The following is a 22,897-nucleotide window of genomic DNA, read 5'->3' on the forward strand; positions in this document are numbered from 1 at the left end:
TTGAAACATTAATTCTCGTGTATTTGTGTCTTTCCATGATAGAAAGGAGGAAATAAAATCTCTTGGCATCTTACAATTTGAAAAATATACATATAGATAGAGAAGCCTTTTAGATGGGGTAAAGCTGTGCATAGGGCCCTCCATGCACTAATGTACACAAGGGGCCGAACCAATATATATGAAATGATATATCACATCCCTTCTATATATATCTGCATGATATTGGAGATCTCATCAGAATAAAAATAAATTAAGACAGTATAGGTGGTATTTTTCAATAAGATACTCCACCAGTCCCAATTTATATGAGGGTTGACTTACTTGGAGAGTCAAAAGACTCTATCGTTGACTATGACTTTTTCAACTCCTTTCATATATTGTGAAGAATCTATGATTGAAATTGAGTCAAAGAAAAAATTATTTGATTCTTCAAATAGATCAACTCTCATATAAATTGAGACAAAGGAGTACTTAATTTCACACAGACAAGGCCACGGGCCACTCATATATATAAGGACCACCAATAACAGTTCCCCCATCCATTTTCTCCAACATTCTTTTTCCCTTCCCTCATGCCGTTTGCCTAAAAACTAGTACCACTTCTCTCTAAAAGAGTTCAATTTCTAACCATGTCAGTTGCCTCACAATAATTCATCTAAGCCTCATCATCACTATAAGTATTTTCATATATATTAGTTTTGCTAGTTAATATGATGAATATGGAAGTGAAGTATTCATCGTATGGTTTCTACAGTAAAAGTTCCACAAATATGAGTCCTGCAAATGGGAAGAAAATCCACTATGACCAAACAAAAGTAGTTCCACGTACTGAAGAAGATCGATATAATAATAATCACAGAAGTGGTAATTCAGGTTTAGGAAATCTGAATTTTCACAACTTGTCAAAGCTTATTCTTCCTCCTTTAGGTTCCTCTGGTTATAACCACAATCAGATTGATCTCTACAAAGGCAACACTATCTCTCCTATGACTTCAAGATACAGGTGAGTGAAGAAATCAACTCATTTTTACATATCACTATGGTTTTCTTTTTGTCTTTTTTTGGTGAACAGATATTGCAAATAGAGAAATATTGCAAAGCAAAACGGGAAAAGTGCTTTGTCTTTTCGTACTTAATTGGTACTATTATTAGATTAAAAGTACTTACCTAAGTAGAGGTCTTTATTTACTCTCAGATTAACGAAACTTTTAGGTGATATTCATCATAAGATTCTCTTAAGATTCAGGAACACCTAATGTCTGTGAAATATCAGTAAACTCTGTCAAATATTGGCTTAATTTATTGATAGCCCCTTTAACTTGCCAGCAAATTTCATTTATATACTCGAACTATATATGGTTTGTTCCATTTGAGCTCCTGAAGACGTGACAAAGTGCTCATAGTAGGCACTCTCAGTTCAAGTTTTGGAAAAACTTTTGGGCGTGTTTGAAGTGTCCATTACGTAGATAAGTTCGCCGCTTAAAATATGTCACCTCTTTAAATTATATGCATTGCCTCAATAAGCCGTAAACTTCAGGCATGTTCCAATTGAGTCTGATGTGTATAATAAAAGGTGATGACATCTTTTATGTGTTTAACTTAATTATCTAATAGATGTTTGAGAACATGCACAAAAGCTTTTCCAAAATTTGAACCGAAAGTATCTAATAGGAATAGTCTAACATGTGTTCAGATGCTTAATTGGAACAAGCCATAATTCGACTGTCTAAATGAAATTTAATGACAGTTTTAAGAGGCTGTCGATGTATTAAGCCAAATTCTTTTTACGACAATTCAACTTAGGATATTACTGGTAAATTTTTATAATAAGTTTAATTAATTGATATTTTTTGCTACAAATAATTATACATTAGTTAGGTAAATAACTTAAATTCTGGAGGGATTTATGCAGGTGTTGGGAGACACTAATGGTGGTATTGGTGGCGTATTGTGCATGGGTATGTCCATTTGAGATAGCCTTCATGAACACAAATCCAACCAAGAAGCTTTACATAGCAGATAATATTGTCAATCTCTTCTTTGCGGCTGATATCATCTTGACATTCTCTGTCGCTTATATTGATCCTACCTCTCAGCTCCTTGTTCGTGATCGAAGAAAAATTGCTACAAGGTATTCTTTGCTTTGTATTTTAGTTTTCCTAAAGTGGATTAATTAAGTTTATAATCATATTTGCTTTAGCCGTTGCATACTTTGTTTGTTTTCATAACTTTTGTTTTATTCTTCTAATTAAGTTTCCATGTGAGACAAAATTTCAAAATTCTTGAACTGGCGTTGATTAAATGAGAAATGTTTTTGGTTTGCTCTTAAAAGGTAGAAGAAGAAAAAAACATGTTAAAAGGTAGAAGAAATAATTGTATTTTCAATCTTTTAAAAAAAAACTACAATCCTGCCATTGAGCCGAAATTCGTTAATTAGTACTCCCTTGTTTTAATTTGTTTGGCTTGATTCGGAATACAAGGGTTAAACTAAGTAATATGTTCGATGTGAATTCCGATATAGAATCTTCAAGTTTTTAGAAATAAAATTTACATATTTAAAAATCATAAAAAAAGTACTATAAGTCATAGTAATAGTAAACAATTCAAAATGTTTAGAAAGTATCTGCAAAAATTATGGACAAAGAAAATATCATTTGACTGTCCAAATAGTAACTAAGACAAACAAATTAAAACGGAGAGAGTAGTAGAAGAAGTTATTATAGGGATTAGAGAAAAACAAGACCATGACCATTTTAATTTATTAGTGTAATTTGGTTTGGCGAAGTCTTAGCTTACCAAATTTCAACGATTATGAATGTCGAGTTTTATTTCAACACATTTTGTCTAATTAACAGTCCGGACCACCTTCCTATAGAAACACCAATATCTAGATTAAAAGCTATAAGTGTAATAAAATAAACCATATTCAACATATTTCATGATATACAAACAGAAATGTCATAATCTACAGTTGATAAAAGTGTGAAGTAACGTGACAATTCTAATAATTCGAAGAAGTAGTGATTCTTTTTTATCGTTAATGAATATGCATGTGATCATGTCGAATATATTTGATCCTTTCCAAAGAATAGTCCTTCCCACCCACCAAGGGACCGGATGCTAAGAGCCAACGCTTTTGCACATTAGAAGAATAGCCTGCTAAAGAAAATAAATCTTTTTTATTTTCATTATCCAAGATTTGGATATTCGAACAGTACATATGATTTATTCCCTTAATAATTGAGTGGAATAATACAGACCCCCAAACACCCTCCCCCTCGCCCCCCGCCACACCAGGTCTCCCGTCATTAGAAAGAAAGAATTAACTCTTACAAACACTGGCAATAATAAAATGTTCATAATATCAGTGTAATTTAACTTGTCGTACAGGTTACGTTCTTTAGTTTTGAGATTATTAGTTACACTTATCGTGGTCACATGTAGTTGAGATGCACCAAACCGAAAAATAAGAAGAGAGATTTTGGTACATATCTTTTGCTTTTTTATGCAGCATGAAAATGAAAGAGAAGATAGACCAAACCAACTTTTGTCCGCTGACGAGTCAAAGTATTTTAAACCATTTTAATTAACTTAGATTTTCTCCCGTTCACTTTTACTTGTCATGTTTTACTTCTTGAAAGTCAAACTATATAGATTTTAATCAAAATCTTAAGATGTATTTTTTTTTTCATCATATTAATATGAGAACAATTATAACTTATAGTATTTGTCGTATAGTTTTTGAATATCTAAATTCTAGTTTTAAAATATGAAATTAATCTAATTCAATTTAATTATGAAGATTAATCAAATTGACTCTCGGAAACGAAAGGTGAAAAGTAAAATTGAATAGAGGTAGTAAAATATTTTACTCATATGGTCAATGGGTCAACTTATTGACTATTTGGGCCAACCCCTAAACTAGGGAGATGTTATCGACTTTTAAATCCTTATCTGAAGTTGTCATTTAACAACACCAAAAAATACTATGTAGTTTATGGTTAAGAAATGCGAAAGCAATTTAATTTTCCCTCTATTTAAATTTAATTATGAACTAAGATATCTTACCCGTTCCTCGAAATTAGTATGCGTAGATTACATTGAGTTCTGAAAAAACTTTTGAACCAAGTCGGTTCACGCTATTAGTTATTACTATTAAAATGATATGGTAATGTATTTGTATGGTTAGTTTTATTTACTCATGAGCTACGTGCACAGAACAGTTAATATGATGCACATATATATATATGTATACAGATATCTATCAACATGGTTTCTAATGGATGTGGCTTCCACCATCCCTTTTGACGTACTTGCCATGTTGTTTACTGGCAAACATCAAGTTGGTATTTCTTACTCCGTTTTAGGAATGCTCAGATTTTGGCGTCTTCGCAAGGTTAAGCAATTTTTCACCAGGTTTCTCTTTTATTTACTTTCCCTTTTTTATAAGTCTTGTAAGTTGTATGTACACTGACATTCGCATAAATAAATAAAAAACATTTACACCATCAATGTAATCTAACATGTTACTGATCTCATGGTGTAAAAATATTAGGCTTTGTCAGTGTACAAAACTTAAATATTTGATGTCGCCTGATTTTTATATTAATTACACTTGCTCTATATGTTCATTGGCAGACTTGAAAAGGATATGAGATTCAGCTATTTTTGGATCAGATGTGCAAGGCTTTTGTTTGTAAGTTGCAGAAACAAAAAAAATTTGATCGAAGCTGGTTACTTTTCCTACTTCAAGATAAAAGCTTATAGCCTGTTTGGTCAAGTTTCTGCGAAGCCAAAAGTGCTAATTTTCTTTAAAAAATGTTTATTTTAGAAAGTTGAAGTGTTTGGACAAGTTTTTAGGGGGAAAATAAGTGTTTTGACTTTTGAGTAGTAAAAAAGCTGATTTTAAAAAGTTAAAAAAGTAGCTTTCTCGGAAAGCACTTTTGGAACATTAGCTAAGCACAAAGTTCTAATATTGGCAAAAGTATTTTTCAAATAGATTAGCCAAACACAAGCTGCAACTCTCCAAAAAGTATTTTTTTCGAAAAACACTTCTGACTAAAAGCACTTATTATTGAGAAAGATTTATGAATGAGTCCCTGGCATGAAACAGGTAACACTATTTTCAGTGCACTGTGCTGGATGCCTCTACTACTTGTTAGCTGACAGATATCCCCAACAAGGAAACACTTGGTTAGGATCTGTGAATCCCAAATTCAGGGAGACAAGCCTTTGGATTAGGTATATTTCAGCAATCTATTGGTCCATCACCACCATGACCACAGTTGGCTATGGTGACCTTCATGCTGTTAACACTATGGAAATGATCTTCATCATTTTCTACATGCTCTTCAATCTTGGCCTCACTGCTTACATTATTGGTAACATGACCAATTTAGTCGTTGAAGGAACTCGTCGCACCATGGAATTCGTAAGCTCTTTTGACTTGTATAGGCATGAGCACATATAAGTGCATAGTGTATTTGAGATAAAAGGGTATTCAATTTTGCAGAGAAATAGCATTGAATCAGCTTCAAACTTTGTGTGTCGAAATCGCTTGCCTCCAAGATTGAAGGAGCAAATACTGGCTTACATGTGTTTAAGATTCAGGGCAGAGAGCTTAAACCAGCAACAACTGATTGAACAACTTCCCAAGACAATCTGCAAGAGTATCCGGCATCATTTGTTTTTGCCAACTGTTGAAAAGGTCTATCTTTTCAAGGGTGTCTCCAGGGAAATTCTCCTGCACCTGGTAAGACGACATTTTTTTAATGCTATGAACTAAAAAGACTAATTCAGAAAGCTTTATGTCTAATCTTAATGATTGCTCAGGTTGCAGATATGAAGGCTGAGTATATACCCCCAAGAGAGGATGTCATAATGCAGAATGAATCGCCAGATGAGGTTTACGTCATAGTGTCAGGGGAGGTGGAAATGATTGATAGTGAGATGGAGAATGAGCAGATCGTTTGGACACTGAGATGTGGGGACATGTTTGGAGAAGTTGGGGCCTTTTGTTGTAGGCCTCAGAGCTACACGTATCGGACCAGGACACTTTCACAACTCTTGAAGATAAGAACAACTTCTTTGATTGACGCAATAAAGAGCAGGCAGGACGATAATGTCACCATGATGAAGAACTTCCTTCAGGTACATCCGTAGCTACTTAAGAGAGCTTCCAAACGTGTCAATTCAGAGCTCAATCTTAATATTTTTCTATACGGTGTTAATTGCAGCACCACAAGAAGCTCAAGGATTTAAGACTTACGGACCTGTTCCTTGAAGTTGGGGAAGAAGATAGTGATCCAAACATGTCCATCAATTTGCTGACTGTTGCCAGTACGGGCAATGCTGCTTTTCTTGATGAGCTTCTCAAGGCAAGATTAGACCCTGATATTGGTGACTCCAAAGGAAGAACCCCACTGGTATGTCCCAAGATAATACTCTTATCTAATAGTTGCTGTCATAAGTTTGTTAACATCTTTGCAACGGATCAGCATATGGCAGCATCAAAAGGACACGAAGAATGTGTAATGATGCTTCTCAGACATGGATGTAACATACATTTACAAGGTAATACAACCTCGATTAATGTCACTATAACATTTAGTGAATTTTTGACTGGCCTAAGTGTATCTAATATCTTGATTATTCCATAAATGGCAGATGTAAATGGTAGTACCGCATTATGGGAAGCTATAGCAGCAAAACACCATCCCATATTTGAAATTCTGTACCATTGGGCTTCCATTTCCGATCCCTACGTTGCTGGTGACCTCTTATGTACAGCAGCTCGGAGGAATGACTTAACAATTATGAAGGAACTCCTTAAACATGGATTACTTGTTGACTCAAAAGATCGACATGGATTAACTGCTATCCATGTTGCAATAGAAGAAAATCATGTAGAGATGGTAAAGCTTCTATTATTGAACGGAGCTGAGATTGATGATACATTGAAGTACAAGATTTCATCAATGAACCTGAGCGAAATGCTGCAAAAACGAGAAGTTGGGCACAGGATTATAGTAATGGATGAAGTTGATCATAAGTGGCATGAACAGGAGCAGAAATACAGCTCCGAGAGTTTTACGGATCAATGTTCGTTTAGAGTTGGCATATATAGAGGTCATCCTAAGGTCAGGAGTAGAACTTATTGCAGTGAACCTGGAAGGTTAATAAGGCTTCCTAATTCACTTGCAGAACTCAAGAGCATTGCAGGTACCTCTTCAAACGAATTATATATTCTTCTCCAATTTTTAGATCATTATATTTGCGAAGAACTTAAAGATTATTTGTTCCTACTAGATTGCAAACATAGAAACTTAAGAGCATTCACAATGTTTCAGAGATGATAATCATATATTCTGAGTGATTTATCTGTTTTGCAGGCCAGAAGTTTGGATTTGATGCAAAAGATGCATTGGTGACAGACGAACAAGGAGCAGAGATTGACTCTGTTGAAGTCATAAGGGATAATGATAAGCTTTATATAGTTGAAAACAAACTCCCTAATGTAGCATAAACTGTTCTAGTAGTATTTAAGTCTCTGTTCTACTATATGCAAAACTAACCATCTATAAAATTGAAGAAAAGAATTTTACATCTTCCACTACCCCACCTCCAAAAATAGTGGACATTTTCGCTCCTCCATTTGTAGTGAATCAGTAAGTTCAAAAGTCCTGATAAAGCCCCAACTGAGGTCTTCAAATTTATCTGAGGATTGACTACAAATTTCTACCGTTGCAGCACTACAAAATATTGACAACAATTTCTCATCATATGCACGACATATAGCATTCGAAATATTGTTTCAGACTATTAAGCGAGTTAGTCTTTCCTTCCATTCAAAGATTTGAAAGTAGGAAAATATCATAGGAAATTAACCGGATTGTAGTTTTAAATATGTAGATTCTAAGTTCTGCAAAGAGCAATGACCAAGAAATTTACAAGTTCCTTTTAATGCAATTGTCAATTGTTCTAAAAAACAAAGAGTGATCAGATTACTCAATTATTGAGGAAAAATGATAGTCTTGACGATCCCGAGTATATTAGCCAAACAGAAACAGTATTATTAATGTATTATTGCAGCAGTATAATAAACTGATAGAAACAAGAATGTGGTGTAGCCCATGAAATCACCACTTTGGCTGATAACCTAGGGTCCCCATGCATTTTGCATACCCTTTACCTAGATCCTCCTAATTTCTTCGTATCATTTTTGCAATAGTTCTGGAGATCACTGCAAGATCGTCTTGATTTTCATCTCCTTCTTCACTTTTAGTTTCAGTAAGTGTTGACTTAAAAGCAATACCTTTCTTTTTATCTTCGAGTCGATGCCTTTGGAGATGGGTTATCTCAAAGGCTATAAGATCTCCACAGAACTCATCATATGATAGTTTGTCAAGATCTCTGCATTCAATGGCAATAGCTTTTACATGCCACTCAATAGGTAAACTCCTCAGAATTTTTCTGATTTTTTCACCACTCGTGTATGGTCTTCCAAAATATTTCGGATCCCCAAAAATTTTGTTGAATCGAGCAAATGTATTTTCAATGGATTCACCTTCCTTCATTTGGAATACTTCATATTTGTGTACCAGACTGTTGATCCTTGCTTCTTTTTCCATGTTGGTACCATCGTGAGTAACTTCAAGCATATCCCATATTTCTTTAGCTGTTTTACAAATTGATATCTTTGCATATGCCTCTCTGCATATGGTATTGTATAAAAGATCTTTCGCTTTCTCATTCAACTGTAAAATTCCCCTTTGCTCATCAGTATAATTATCAATATCAAGGGGAATAGTAGAAACATATCCTTCAGGTTTCTTTTCGGTGTTTGTTTGTGGAAGAGGACATGGACCCTTTTTTATGACTAGCCATACTTTGTAATAATATGATTAGAAATGTTTCCATTCGAACTTTCCAGTAGCTGAAGTGTTGTCCATTGAAGTATAGTGGCCTTGTTGTTGAAGTTCCCTCTTGAATCAAAACTCCGATAACTGTGTGTCCTGACATGAATCTTTTCTCATTTTGCTGTTAAACAAAAATAATGAGAGTGAGACATGCTCTACCAATTGAAAACACAAAAGGAGGGTGAATTGTGGCCTTCTAGAATTTAGAGAACTACATAAGGACTAAATCGATGTCTGTAAAGACATTTTTGCAAACTTAATTCGTTAGATCAAAATTTAATGTAAACGAGAGACAAGAAAAACAAAGTGCAGTAAGTAAATAACATTGGTTTGGATGACTAATGTGGTGCCCGGGTTGCAAAGGTGTTACCTATTAGAGCTCTTCGTGATTTTGGGTTGAGTAAAGCCTTTGTGATTTTTGGTCCGACGTTTATAAGGTTGGTCTTCACACGTTCACAAACAACGAACAAGAACAAGGCTTGATTTTGATACGCTCACCAACAATGTATAAGGATAGATTTCACTCGTTCACCAACGACTCTTAACAATGACACAATTCTCCTCTCTTTTTCCTCTCTTTTTCTGTAAACTGTAAATTCAAGATTGAGAGTCATATAGATTTTGTAAAATTAACAGAGAAGAAAGTTTGGGACAAAGGTGTGTGCCTTATTCTTGAGTTATCTCTTCTTTTCATAGCTGTTCCATCTGCCCGTTGAGCTTATCTTTCTTCCCTTCTGTTAAGCTTCTTGATTTCAAGAATCTTCAATCAGTGAGATTTTGCTCCTTTGATTGAGTAGATATTGATTGTGGCTACTTACTATATTTCCTTTGTTGAGTGGGTTCGAAATTCTTAAACGAATTTTGGATCTTCTAATTCTTCTTTTCCATATTTGTAAATTGATTGATTTGAAGTCCTTCTGCCAATCATTGAGTCATTGGAATTCTGATTCTATCTTGTACCTTTTGATTGTCATATGAGTCTTGTCATTGGAATTAAATACATTTTTCAGTGACTGATTATTTCTAGATTCCATGACTTAAAGTTCCTTGATTATTTTCCTGGTTGAGTAGACAAAATCACCATTTATTCAAATAATAACAAAAGCTTTCCTTTTGAGAAGTGTTCTAGTCGTCCTTTTGATCTCTATAGGTTAAAAGTCCCTTCAAAATCATAATTTATATGTGTTTATACTGTGTTGAACTATCTTGGACCAAAATAACCTTAATGAACCAAAGCAGGACAGGCCCGATAGCCTGGCACGCCGTGTCAAGAGGCATTTTCAGAGAACCTTGTTTCTTCTGTCCAATCCTGACTTTGAACTATCACGGCGCACCGTATGAGGTGCCAAGCCAGATTTTCAGAGGCTTAATTTTGCACATCCCAGCCTTAAACATGCCCTGGCACCTCGTTGCACACGGCGTGCTGGGGTGTTTTCGGGCTACTTCTTAGTTTCTCAACTCTTCTCATTTCACTTGATCCTCGAGACCTTGATGTGGTTTGCATCTCAAAACATTTGTCAACCAATCAATCATTCACGTATCATCCCAAGAGACAGGGACAAAAACAATAAGAGAGAGAATGAGACTTTTTCTTTTAGTAAACTAAGGGAGTTCACAAGTTCAGCCATAACAAATATTTCTTCATCGAGAGTTCACTGTCTCACCAAGGAAATTGAAGCTATTCACTATCTCACCAAGGAAATTGAAGCTAAAGTCAATAAAATGCAGAAACACATTCTAAACTGCCATAAATCAGTGCAGATTGACACTTCGTAGCATGTTCAGTAGGTTAATGAGCATAATTTTTGTAGAACAACATAACATCATTTGGAAAGTAAATTACAGTTTACCAAAAGAATGCTTTTCATACCGATGTTGGATCACCTGTCCATGCCTCGGACTACAGAAGTAGGTTGGAGCTCTTCAGTACCTTACTTTGACGCATCCTGACATCACTCATGCAGTTAATCAGGTCTGTCAGTTCATGCAAGCTCCTACTACTACACTGGCAAGGTGCCAAGCTTCCTATCACCTTTGGTCTTCGACTTAAGCCTGTCAAAGGGGACAGGACCGGAAGGGCCTGTTTGGGGGGACGGGACGGACAGGAGACCAAAATAAGGGGACCCGAGCGGGGACCGGGACTTGGGCGGATTTTTAGGGGTTCCGTCCCATCCCACTATATGGGGGGACAGGGATGGGATGGGTCGGGACGGGTCAACCTGGTTCGGGGGACTCTTTTTTTATTTATTTTTTATTTTTAAATAAACTACAAACCGATGTAATTTTTTAGTGTTTATAATATTTTAATAACTTATTTAGTTATAACTTAATATTAGAATTTATTTTTATAACTTAGAAGTTATAACTTTAAAGTCTTTAAATGTATTTAACAACAGCTATTTCTTTGAACTTCTAACGGCTATTTTTTTTTTTTTTAACTTCTAAGTGCTAGTTTTTTTAATTTATTAGATAATATTAAATATAATTTCAAGTCTTTATAAAGAATTGCATTTTTTTTAGTAGTTATGAAAAGAAAAATAATTTCAAGTAAGAAATTTACGTTTATTTATTCAATAGAACTTTTAAATTTCATAAAGGTAGACTCAGTCTCAAATACAGGAAGAGCATATAATCTGCACAGCCACCTTCTAGGAAGGATTCTGTTTCAATTAGGCCTCTAAGTTGCAATAAGATCACCTAATCTACGCAACCACCTTCTAGGAAGAGTTCTATTTCAACTAGGCCTAAAACTGGCAATTTGTATATAGAGTTTTTCCAATCTTTGTATAGCTTCCATTGGACTCATTTCTAGAATTGACATTGATGCTTGATGTTCCATAAGCTCCATGCCGTCATTGCTAATAGTGTTGATTATCTTATCAAATTATTCTTCTTCTTGACGACTTAATTTTGGTAGCCCATAATTTCTTCTTTCTGCGTTGATCCAATCTCTGAATAAGACAGAAATCATTAGCTGTCTTCTGCCAATGAATGTATGTGGTCTGCGAGTTGAAATCTTGCCGCGCTAAAACTGCCTCCGAAGCTACTGATAATGCTTGAATAGCTAGTATATCTTGAGCCATTTTTGCTAGTACTGGAAATGGCTTGTCACGCTCCCTCCACCATCCTAAAAGCTCATCATTGTCATCCTCGTCCGTAATAGATTCAACTCCCTGCGCAAGGTAAGCATCAAGATCACTTTCATTTTGAGAAGAACCAATACCAATATAATCATTATCAATTTCCCTATCAAATTTCGGTTGCCTATTGTAGGCCTCCTTTTTTGCGAAGGACGTAAAACTTCATTTCTTTCAAAAGATTTATACCTATCATACAATAGTCTAATACTAGTATATATGCTACATTACATTGTTCAAAAGATGGACTCTCTTTTGTTTCATCAATATCTAAATTTGTATAAAAAATTTCAACAAGTCCCTCGGCACCTCTTAATTTTTAAGCCGGATCAAGTGCGCAAGCAATTAAATATATTTCGGGAATAGGAAAAAAATGCTTTTTTAAATTTTAAAACCATTTCATCAACGGCTTTCTCATATTGTTCTATTTTTCTATACTTTGCAAATAGTTTTGTTAGTCCACAAATATAAAATAACATTTATGCAATAGAAGGATAATATATACGTAAAAAATTGTTTTGCTGGAAGATAAAAAATTTCTAAAAAAAGTAGTAAGTTCAAGAACGTCATTCCAGTCTTGTTCTTTTATTTGATCAACGGGATCATAATGATGTGCATTAAATGCCATTTGAAGGGGTTTTCGATATTCATGAGCAATTAATAGCATTTCATATGTGGAATTCCACCTAGTACAAACTTCTTTTAACACCCCGTATCTTTGACCTAAGCTTTAACCACGATCCTAGACTTAAAAATCGATAAAGAATGTGGAATTGATATTTTTCCGTTCGTTGTGATATGGTGGTTTACGCCCATGAACAAGGGTCGTATTCCAATTTACGCCCATGAACGGTGCTCGTAAACGAAACCAAGAATTTCTGAACATTCTGGAATTTGACATTTTGAGGTCATATGGTTAAATACGGACCGTATTTCACTTTACGGCCCGTATTTCAAAACGTGTTTGGAATTTGAGAAAACTTCCTTGATGAAAGTTGTAGAGCATTGAAATACCTTTCCAACGGTATCTTACGGGGGTCAAACGGACATCTGTGCAAGAAGTTATGGCCATTTTACTGAACAGAGGCAGTGTTGTCCATATTTCAAAATACGGCCAGTATTTCAAAATACGGCCCGTATTTTGAAATACGGCCAGTATTTAACTGGGCCGAAAAATTTATTTTTCCAGAACAGTATATACTCGTCCATATCAGTTCAAAACATTATTTTCATTCCTTCAAGCCCTAGAACGACTTCCTACTCTCCTCCAACATCAAGAACACCAAGGTAAGACCATTCTAATTATTCCAACTCCATTCTAACATATATCCTTGTAATCTAAACAAGAAATTTATCATTCCAAAACTAGGGTTTTCAAGAAAACCCATCTCAAGGTTCAAGAATTCAAGATTTTGGAAATCCTCTTCAAAGCTCAAGTCTTTAATTCAAGTTTTGGAGCGACTAAGGTATGTAGAGTTACTATCTACGTGTGGGAACATCATTGTTCTTCCCCACGCCTCAAAATCCATAAAATTATGATTTCTCTACTAAACTAGGGTTTCAATACAAAACTAGGGTTTCAATACCATGCTCATGATAACCCTAGGTCCATGTCCATGATTATATTATGTATGAATTGTTATAATTCCATCATTGTGTTCTTAATATTTCTTTATGATTATTGAGAATCCGTCCGTAATCTATGAAAACCCATATCTTGTATTCCATGGGTTCTTGCATGCATGTTTTTGACTAAAATGATTGTTTCATGAATATCCTACATATCTACAAGTTTTCATGCAAATGTAGTACATAATTACTTTCATGCTATGATACAATGATACATACTCTCTAAATCAAGTTACTTCATGAAACCATGCTTACAAATTATTTTATGAAATCATGTTTATTATTTCATGAAACCATGTTTACAAGTTATTTCATGAAACCATGTTTACAAGTTATTTCGTGAAATCATGATTACAAGACAAGTACAAGTTAATTCACGAAAATCATGGGCTTCTTAGCCAATTATATCATGTTCATGTTTTTGGGAGTTGCACGAATTACCGAGAAGGCTCAGATAGCTTTGAAACTACGTAGCCACCGTAGGAAAGGATCGCTCCGCCCCATGATAGGACGATACCTTAATTTTACACCGAATGGATCCATCGTGCACGATACCACCTCATACCCTGGCAAGGTATGGGGCTCTGCCGGGTCCGGCGAGGTACCGTACTCCACGTACCCACGTGGTGATATCACATGGTCAGTTTATGAAATGCTCTCCCTACTTATCATGTTTTACGTATGTTATATCTATATATGTATCCATGCTTATACTCATGCTCATGTTCATGTCCAGGTTTTTCGCCAGCTTCTTATCATGTTATTTCATGTCCCATGTTATTTCATTCGGTTGCTTTACATACCAATACATTCAATGTGCTGACGTCCCCTTTTATTGCCCGGGGGCCTGCATTTCACGATGCAGGTACTGATATACAGGACGACACATCTGCTCAGTAGGACAACAGTCGTATCAGCTTATTGGTGAGCCCCATCTCATTCGGGGTTTAGTCAACTCTTTATTTTATGATTAGTTATGCATCTAAGGTATACTGGGGGCCTTGTCCCAGTAAGTATGTTTTCCAGTCAGACTCATGATAGAGGTTTCATAGACTAGACAAGTCAGTTATGTTATGTCGACATTCGGAGTTGTATAGCCATTTTGGCTTATTCATGTTATTCCCGCATTCATGATTTAAACAAGTGTTTCATTAAATTATTATGACATCTCATGTTTTATAAAGGCTCATCATGCATTCACGTTATATTCCGCTCATGTTATGCCTCATGATGATTCAGCAAGCCATGTGGTTCGCTCGGTCACATGCAGTAAGGCACCGAGTGCCGTGTTTCGCCCAGGCCATGGTTCGGGGCGTGACAAATCTTGGTATCAGAGCCTAGGTTCAAGTGTCTTAGGGAGTCTATGAAACCGTGTCCAGTGGGGTCACTTTTATATGTGTGTGCGCGCCACACATATAAACAGTTGACCACCAAGACATTTAAGATTGTCTCACTTCTTTCAACTCTAGATCGTGAAATAGAGCTGTGTTCTCAGAAATCACTCGAACTCGTGTGTTGTTCCCCATTCTACCAAATACGCCTCATCTCAGTGGATGAGGAAGATATGAAACTAATCATTATCGATGTGTTGCTTTCACATAGAGTATCAGGAGTTATTCGACTCGTGCGCTTTGCATTCTTTCGAAAAATGCCTACTAAGAGAAAGGCAACTTCGGGCTACCATTGATGCAGCCCCGATGAACTCTCGGACTCCGAGAGTTCTAATTCTTCTTTTTCATCAAAACTCGTACCACTAATTTCTCGGCTCGGACCAATGTGAGAAAGAGGGTTTTCATAATCCTATTTGTTGCAAGTGTAACAAGAGACATCAAGGGGTGTGCCGCTATGGCACCCATAGATGTTTTGGGTGTGGCACCCAAGACTATACGAAAGATTGCCCACAAGTGAAACAGATAACTGAAATTGAAAGGTTTTTCGCACCCCATTTGCGGTACGTGTGGAAAAAGACATGCGGGAGTGTGTAGTTGGGTTTGGATGTGTGTTATAATTGTGGTCTCCAAGGCCACATGCAAAGAGAAGTTTCGATCAAGTACAATAGTAACACGTGGTGGTTATATCCCCCGGACCAAGCATAGCCAATTCAACAACACCGTTTATTTAGATTATAGGGATGAAGTATTAGGATTAAGTGGGGATCAAGCACGTTATCATAATACGGTAGATGCCGGGACTCCGATGTGCCGTCACATGTGTCATAGGTATGCCAATAATTTTCCCTCCTTGTCACATATGAGATATTATGCCCTAGATCTATTATGTCTTACGTGGTTATTATGGATAGTTCAGATTTAAGACCCTACAAGGTAACATGTTAGGAAGTTAACTGCAGCAGGCATAAATTGTTCATGGTAGTTTTAAGCAGGAAATAGCCTAAGAGCCAACCACCTGTAATACTAGAAAGTCTCGACTTTTTCAAGGATATATATATATATATATATATATATATATATATATATATATATATATATATATATATATTGCCATGATCTATGTACATGACTAGGAAGGGACCGATGCGATAAGAAAACCATGAACGACGATATTGAATTTTTTTTTTTTTTTTTTTGTAAGGTTAGTTTTAATTTATTTAAGCCTATTCAGATCAGACCTAGAGAGTATGATGTTAGTGAGTTACTACAAGAAGCAGATATTAGTATGAGATAAAAGATATGACAATTCCCTCTTAGGTTATGTGAATAAGTATTTATCCCTGATGTGTATAGTATGATATAATTTTGAAAGTGTATAGGGAGTTTGGGGTTAGTTATTCCAATTCCTTGTTTGAGACAGATGAAATTTCCCTAAGTGTGACCCATGTCCATAATTCAGAAAAGATAGTATACAACCCCAGAATAGAGTCAGATAAGGAAGAAAAGTTAGAAATAACCTTACGCTTCACTTTAGTACTCAGAGAAGAATTAGAGAATATGATGCTAGCAAGTGGTTAACAGAAGCATAGTGAGTAAGTTTGAATGGACACAGTGAATTAGAAATTTCAGCAGAGTTAGTAGAAGTACGATTGAAGCTACTTAGTCAAGTTAGCACTACTAAGGTAACCGTCTAAATACACCGAAGGCGTGTTAGAACCCAAAGGGTTTAAGTTAAATTCGAGGTATAGACATGGGTGAAAGAAGAAAACCATCTAAGCAAAGAGAGAGTAAGTCTACAAAAAGAAAGAGCCTTTAAGTGCTATCGAAAAATAGTTTCCCCCAAGACCGACAAAGCTAGTATGTTAGTCATGTACATTAGAAACCCATTCATTTAAGTAATCCAGTTCTCCCGGTATTGCTTGAAGTAAGCCAAAGAAATGAGTTGTCAGTATGTTAGAGGAACTTAGCAGAATCACTAGATGACCACTTATCGCTAACTCAAGGGATCCACAGGCTTTAAACATTAGCTTTTGAACTAAGGGGGAGATCATGCGATAAAGTGCCGATATAAACTATGTGTTTTGTAAGTTGATAGGTGTTAGGGAGATTATGTCGAAGGATCACAGTTTCATGTTGCTAAGATCAAGTGTGTGGAATTTGTCTTTTGTCATGTCGCTGAGATCAAGTTTTAGGGCGAATAAAAGGTTTAAGAGTGTAACGTTTCCAATTTCAGAATAATTCATGCACTATGTAGTACCAATGCCCAAACGTACTCTACACATGCATAGCATACCTATCTTATGCCCTTGTTAAAGCTTTACACTCCACGTTTAAGGTATAAGAAATAAGACTCCATACAATAGCAAGCTATGCGAGGGAATGTTCTTTCATGTTTTTCAGATCAGGTTGTACTCATGACCAAGATTAAAGACCGCATTCATGTCTCACGTATCTATCGTGCTTTTATACCCATGACCACGTTCTAGCTTCTAAGTGCTTTCCAAATATGATGTTGATTTTGATAATGATTGAGGAGAAGGTAACACAATAGTTTAAAGACTAAGAATCCTATGGAATGCCCACCTGGTCCTTGAACAAGGTAAAAATGCCTTAGGTAAATGATTTATTTCAACTCCAAAGATATACTACCTACGTTCTCACGTACTCGTGCCCACGACCGACTTCTTTAAGCATCCACATATAGAAATAGCATAACAGTGGAGTTGGTAGGTAACGATAAGGGTAAGTCAAGATGGATGTCCTACCCACGATTCTACGTAACTCATGCTTATGTTCCTCTGGTTACTGTTTTAGAGCAGCTCGTAGCTTAGCACAAAGGATGCCATTTTCTTTTCCGAAGCACTTATGCCCTGTTTAAGTTCAAGATGACTTTCTACTTACGCCTTAGTCTTACTTTCATACTCATGAACTCAAGTCCATACGCCATGGTATGTAGGTACTCATATAAACGCTATATTTTTCATGGTCCCATGCCCATGTCATGCTATTCACGTTTCATGCCGTATGAATAATGTTCCCATGCACGCATGTTCCACGTTACGTCCTCCATGTACAATGCACCATGTCATGTCTGTTCTCTAAAGTAAAGTATCTTATATGAATAGTACCAATAATTCCTTTTCTCTCGATCCTCTATAATTCGCTCACGGGAATGAGCAAGATGAGCTAAGGTATTCGTAATCATGATTTACAAACTAGCAAGATAATCAGAAGTAAGGTGCATTCCTATATTCAAATAGATATCTTTTCATGTACCCTATGGTACTTATCTCGGGAGTATTCTACTCAGATTCGACGTATTCATGTCATGCCTATGCTAGATATTTATGAACACCTATGTTAGGGTTATATTCTTGTTATACGACTGAAGTCTGTCGCATTCACATCGAGATTGCGCTTACATTCAAAGCCTAAGTCATACTCCTATCTCATATTACCATGGTGACATACGAACGTCTGTGATTAAGTCTCTAAGTATCCAAATCCTACCCGCGCTTAGTATTTAACCCACATGTTGTAACAATCATGTTTTCGACATTCACATCCCATGTTACGATATCTATTTTCTCACGTATTCGTAACTCATGACAGTTTAGCACTTATGTATTCATGTCATTCAGTCTTCGTGTATTTATGTCCCACGTCATGCATCTCACGCCCAGGTAATCATGTCATGTTCGTGCCTATTTCCGCACTCATGTCATTCGTGCCTACGCATTTCTTTCAAACCATGTATAGTAATCATATAATCATTCGGCCAATATCCGTGTGTTCAAGCCAAATTAGTATTTATGTTAGCTACATACAAGATGCAAGAATCACGTTATGTCACATCATGCGTATTAAGATACTACGTGAGTTGTGTGTTGGTACTTTAGTTAGTTGTCAAGCATTTGAAAAATGTCATGAGGGTCCGAATTATGAAGGAAGTCCTGCCAAAAATTTTGTAGATTCCAGAGTTAGTAGCGATTCTTAACCACTAGTCATAAATCGAGGACAAATGTTTCATGATTATCATTCATGTAGGCGCTACTCAGTTTCATGTTCCCCATGCACATGTTTCCATGTAATCACGTATTCAGTTCTCATGATCCATGACCATGTTCCCACGTAACCATGTCAAGCTCTTACGTTTTACGTCATGTTTCTTTCATGTTCATGTATTCAAGCCATGTCCAGCCATGTTCTTAACCATGACCCATCATTCGAGGACGAATGATCCCAAGGGGAGATATTGTAACACCCCGTATCTTTGACCTAAGCTTTAACCACGATCCTAGACTTAGAAAATCGATAAAGAATGTGGGAATTGAGATTTTTCCGTTCAGGTTGTGATATGGTGGTTTACGCCCATGAACAAGGTCGTATTCCAATTTACGCCCATGAACAAGGCCCGTAAACCGAAACCAAGAATTTCGAACATTCCGGAATTTGACATTTTGAGGTCATATGGTTAAATACGGACCGTATTTCACTTTTACGGCCCGTATTTCAAAACGTGTTTGGAATTTGGGAAAACTTCCTTGATGAAAGTTGTAGAGCATTGAAATACCTTTCCAACGGTATCTTACGGGGTCAAACGGACATCTGTGCAAGAAGTTATGGCCATTTTACTGAACAGAGGCAGTGCTGTCCATATTTCAAAATACGGCCGAAGATTTCAAAATACGGCCCGTATTTTGAAATACGGCCAGTATTTAACTGGGCCGAAAAATTTATTTTTCCAGAACAGTATATATTCGTCCATATCAGTTCTAATCATTATTTTTCATTCCTTCAAGCCCTAGAACGACCTCCTACCCTCTCCATCATCAAGAACACCAAGGTAAGCCATTCTAATTATTCCAACTCCATTCTAACATATATCCTTGTAATCTAAACAAGAAATTTATCATTCCAAAACTAGGGTTTTCAAGAAAACCCATCTCAAGGTTCAAGAATTCAAGATTTTGGAAATCCTCTTCAAAGCTCAAGTCTTTAATTCAAGTTTTGGAGCGACTAAGGTATGTAGAGTTACTATCTACGTGTGGGAACATCATTGTTCTTCCCCACGCCTCAAAATCCATAAAATTATGATTTCTCTACTAAACTAGGGTTTCAATACAAAACTAGGGTTTCAATACCATGCTCATGATAACCCTAGGTCCATGTCCATGATTATATTATGTATGAATTGTTATAATTCCATCATTGTGTTCTTAATATTTCTTTATGATTATTGAGAATCCGTCCGTAATCTATGAAAACCCATATCTTGTATTCCATGGGTTCTTGCATGCATGTTTTTGACTAAGAATGATTGTTTCATGAATATCCTACATATCTACAAGTTTTCATGCAAATGTAGTACATAATTACTTTCATGCTATGATACAAGATACATACTCTCTAAATACAAGTTACTTCATGAAACCATGCTTACAAATTATTTTATGAAATCATGTTTACAAGTTATTTCATGAAACCATGTTTACAAGTTATTTCATGAAACCATGTTTACAAGTTATTTCGTGAAATCATGATTACAAGACAAGTACAAGTTAATTCACGAAAATCATGGGCTTCTTAGCCAATTATATCATGTTCATGTTTTTGGGAGTTGCACGAATTACCGAGAAGGCTCGGATAGCTCGAAACTACGTAGCCACCGTAGGAAAAGGATCGCTCCGCCGCTAGGACGATACCTTAATTTTACACCGAATGGATCCATCGTGCACGATACCACCTCATACCCCGGCAAGGTATGGGGGCTCTCGGGTCCGGCGAGGTACCGTACTCCACGTACCCACGTGGTGATATCACATGGTCGGTTTATGAAATGCTCTCCCTACTTATCATGTTTTACGTATGTTATATCTATATATGTATCCATGCTTATACTCATGCTCATGTTCATGTCCGTGTTTTCGGTTTCGCTTCTTATCATGTTATTTCATGTCCCATGTTATTTCATTCGGTTGCTTTACATACCAAGACATTCAATGTGCCGACGTCCCCTTTTATTGCCGGGGGCTGCGCATTTCACGATGCAGCATACGATATACGGGACGACACACATCTCGCTCGCAGACAACAATCGTATCGGCTTATTGGTGAGCCCCATCTCATTCGGGGTTTAGTCAACTCTTTATTTTATGATTAGTTATGCATCTAAGGTATACTTGGGGGCCTTGTCCCAGTAAGTATGTTTTCCAGTCAGACTCATGATAGAGGTTTCATAGACTAGACAAGTCGGTTATGTTATGTCGACATTCGGAGTTGTATAGCCATTTTGGCTTATTCATGTTATTCCGCATTCATGACTTAAACAAGTGTTTCATTAAATTATTATGACATCTCATGTTTTATAAAGGCTCATCATGCATTCACGTTATATTCCGCTCATGTTATGCCTAAGAAGTGTTGTCAATTTATCTAGAAGATCAAATAATTGCAAAATTTCTTGAACATTTGAGCTTATATAAGAACTGGTTTTATTCTCATCAATATATTTATAACCAAGTATACATTTTTGCAAATTCCAGTTATGATCAATTCAGTGTGCTGTATTACATAAATAATCATTGCCATTAACACTATGGCCTATATCAGAAGTGATAGACACTTTAGTATCTAAGTGATAAAACATGCAACGCATATACTGACAATAATCACTTTGAAATTTAAAAACATCTGCTCTAACAGTAGATCTAGGAATTCCTTTAAAATCAGGGTTATACATAGCTTGAATATAATGCACAAAATCGGGGTTAGATGGAAAACAAAAGGGACACGACAGACCGCGACCATTTTAGCTAATTCTTCGCGATCTATATCTTTATTATATGTAATTTTTGTGACAACGGGGTTAGAAGGATTTAAAGTTTATTGAACCATATTAGAACCCCAGCGAATCCAGTAGGAGCGATACCAGCAATGGTGCCGCTAGGATCCGGGTCAAGACCCACTTCTATTCGAGCTAAAAAGCATGGCTATGCAACACATTTTTTCAAGTGTCTCCCTAAATCACCTGTCCGCCGGATCCGTGCTTATACCAATTTTTACATTTGTGACAAAGGGCAGCTTTTTATCTTCATTATAAGTCATCAATATCCATACTACACTAGTTCTAGAACATTCCACCTTAATCTTACCTCGAGTAGGAGGTTTACGGGGAAGACTAGCTCCAGACTGAGATATTGTCTAAGTTGGAGCTTCGGTAACGGAATTAGTAGGTGTTTCTTCTAAATCTAATTTCTCTTCTTCTTCTAGTTCATCATTTTCAAATTCATCTAAATCAACATTACCATAAGGTCTTTCTAATTCAGACATTACCTCTAGATTCATTGGGATTAGGATCATGAAAATCGATGGTGATGGTTTTTTTTTTTTTTTTTTTGGGGGGGGGGGGGTGGTGGGAGCGATGAAATTCAGTTTCATCAACATGAGTAAAGTCTTCCGTATTTTTTCTGAAATTCAATTTCATCAACATGAGTAAAGTCTTCCGTATTTTTTCTAACTCTAAGTGGTCGTTTGGTACGTGGACAAATTTATGCTGGGATTATAGTCCTGGGACTAAATAATTCCTGGATTATTTAGTACTAGTCCTTTGTTTGGTTTATTGGATTAAAGATGGGATATACCATGTATAATTCAAAGCATGTGTTTGGTTTGAAGTTGGATAAACCTAGATAAAGTTTTCATTTCCAATTTTAACCTTGATATTCCAATGGCTTATTGTGCATAAGTGCAAAAACATACAAGAGATCCAACTTGGTGCATAGGTTATAAATTACCCATTATAATGAACTCTCACTAGTTT

General features: G+C 36.2%; 1 protein-coding gene across 3 annotated transcripts; it reads left to right on the forward strand.

Annotated features, from left to right (window-relative positions):
- The first annotated feature begins 535 nt into the window (after positions 1 to 535).
- LOC132050104 (potassium channel AKT2/3-like) lies at positions 536 to 7,615 on the forward strand. 3 transcript variants are annotated; one of them, XM_059441161.1, is made up of 11 exons: positions 536 to 1,003; positions 1,913 to 2,131; positions 4,258 to 4,416; positions 4,639 to 4,696; positions 5,114 to 5,431; positions 5,513 to 5,752; positions 5,833 to 6,150; positions 6,237 to 6,425; positions 6,498 to 6,573; positions 6,667 to 7,221; positions 7,392 to 7,615. In XM_059441161.1, the coding sequence occupies exons 1-11, from the start codon at positions 711 to 713 to the stop codon at positions 7,523 to 7,525; spliced, it is 2,559 nt and encodes an 852-aa protein (XP_059297144.1). In that variant the 5' UTR covers positions 536 to 710; the 3' UTR covers positions 7,526 to 7,615. The 3 variants fall into 3 exon arrangements, with proteins under 3 accessions (XP_059297144.1, XP_059297145.1, XP_059297146.1); XM_059441162.1 differs by lacking the exon at positions 4,639 to 4,696 and having other exon boundaries at positions 4,258 to 4,396; XM_059441163.1 differs by lacking the exon at positions 4,258 to 4,416 and having other exon boundaries at positions 537 to 1,003.
- Positions 7,616 to 22,897: the final 15,282 nt, after the last annotated feature.

This window comes from Lycium ferocissimum, chromosome 3, assembly GCF_029784015.1.
Source record: "Lycium ferocissimum isolate CSIRO_LF1 chromosome 3, AGI_CSIRO_Lferr_CH_V1, whole genome shotgun sequence".
Classification (NCBI taxonomy): domain Eukaryota; kingdom Viridiplantae; phylum Streptophyta; class Magnoliopsida; order Solanales; family Solanaceae; genus Lycium; species Lycium ferocissimum.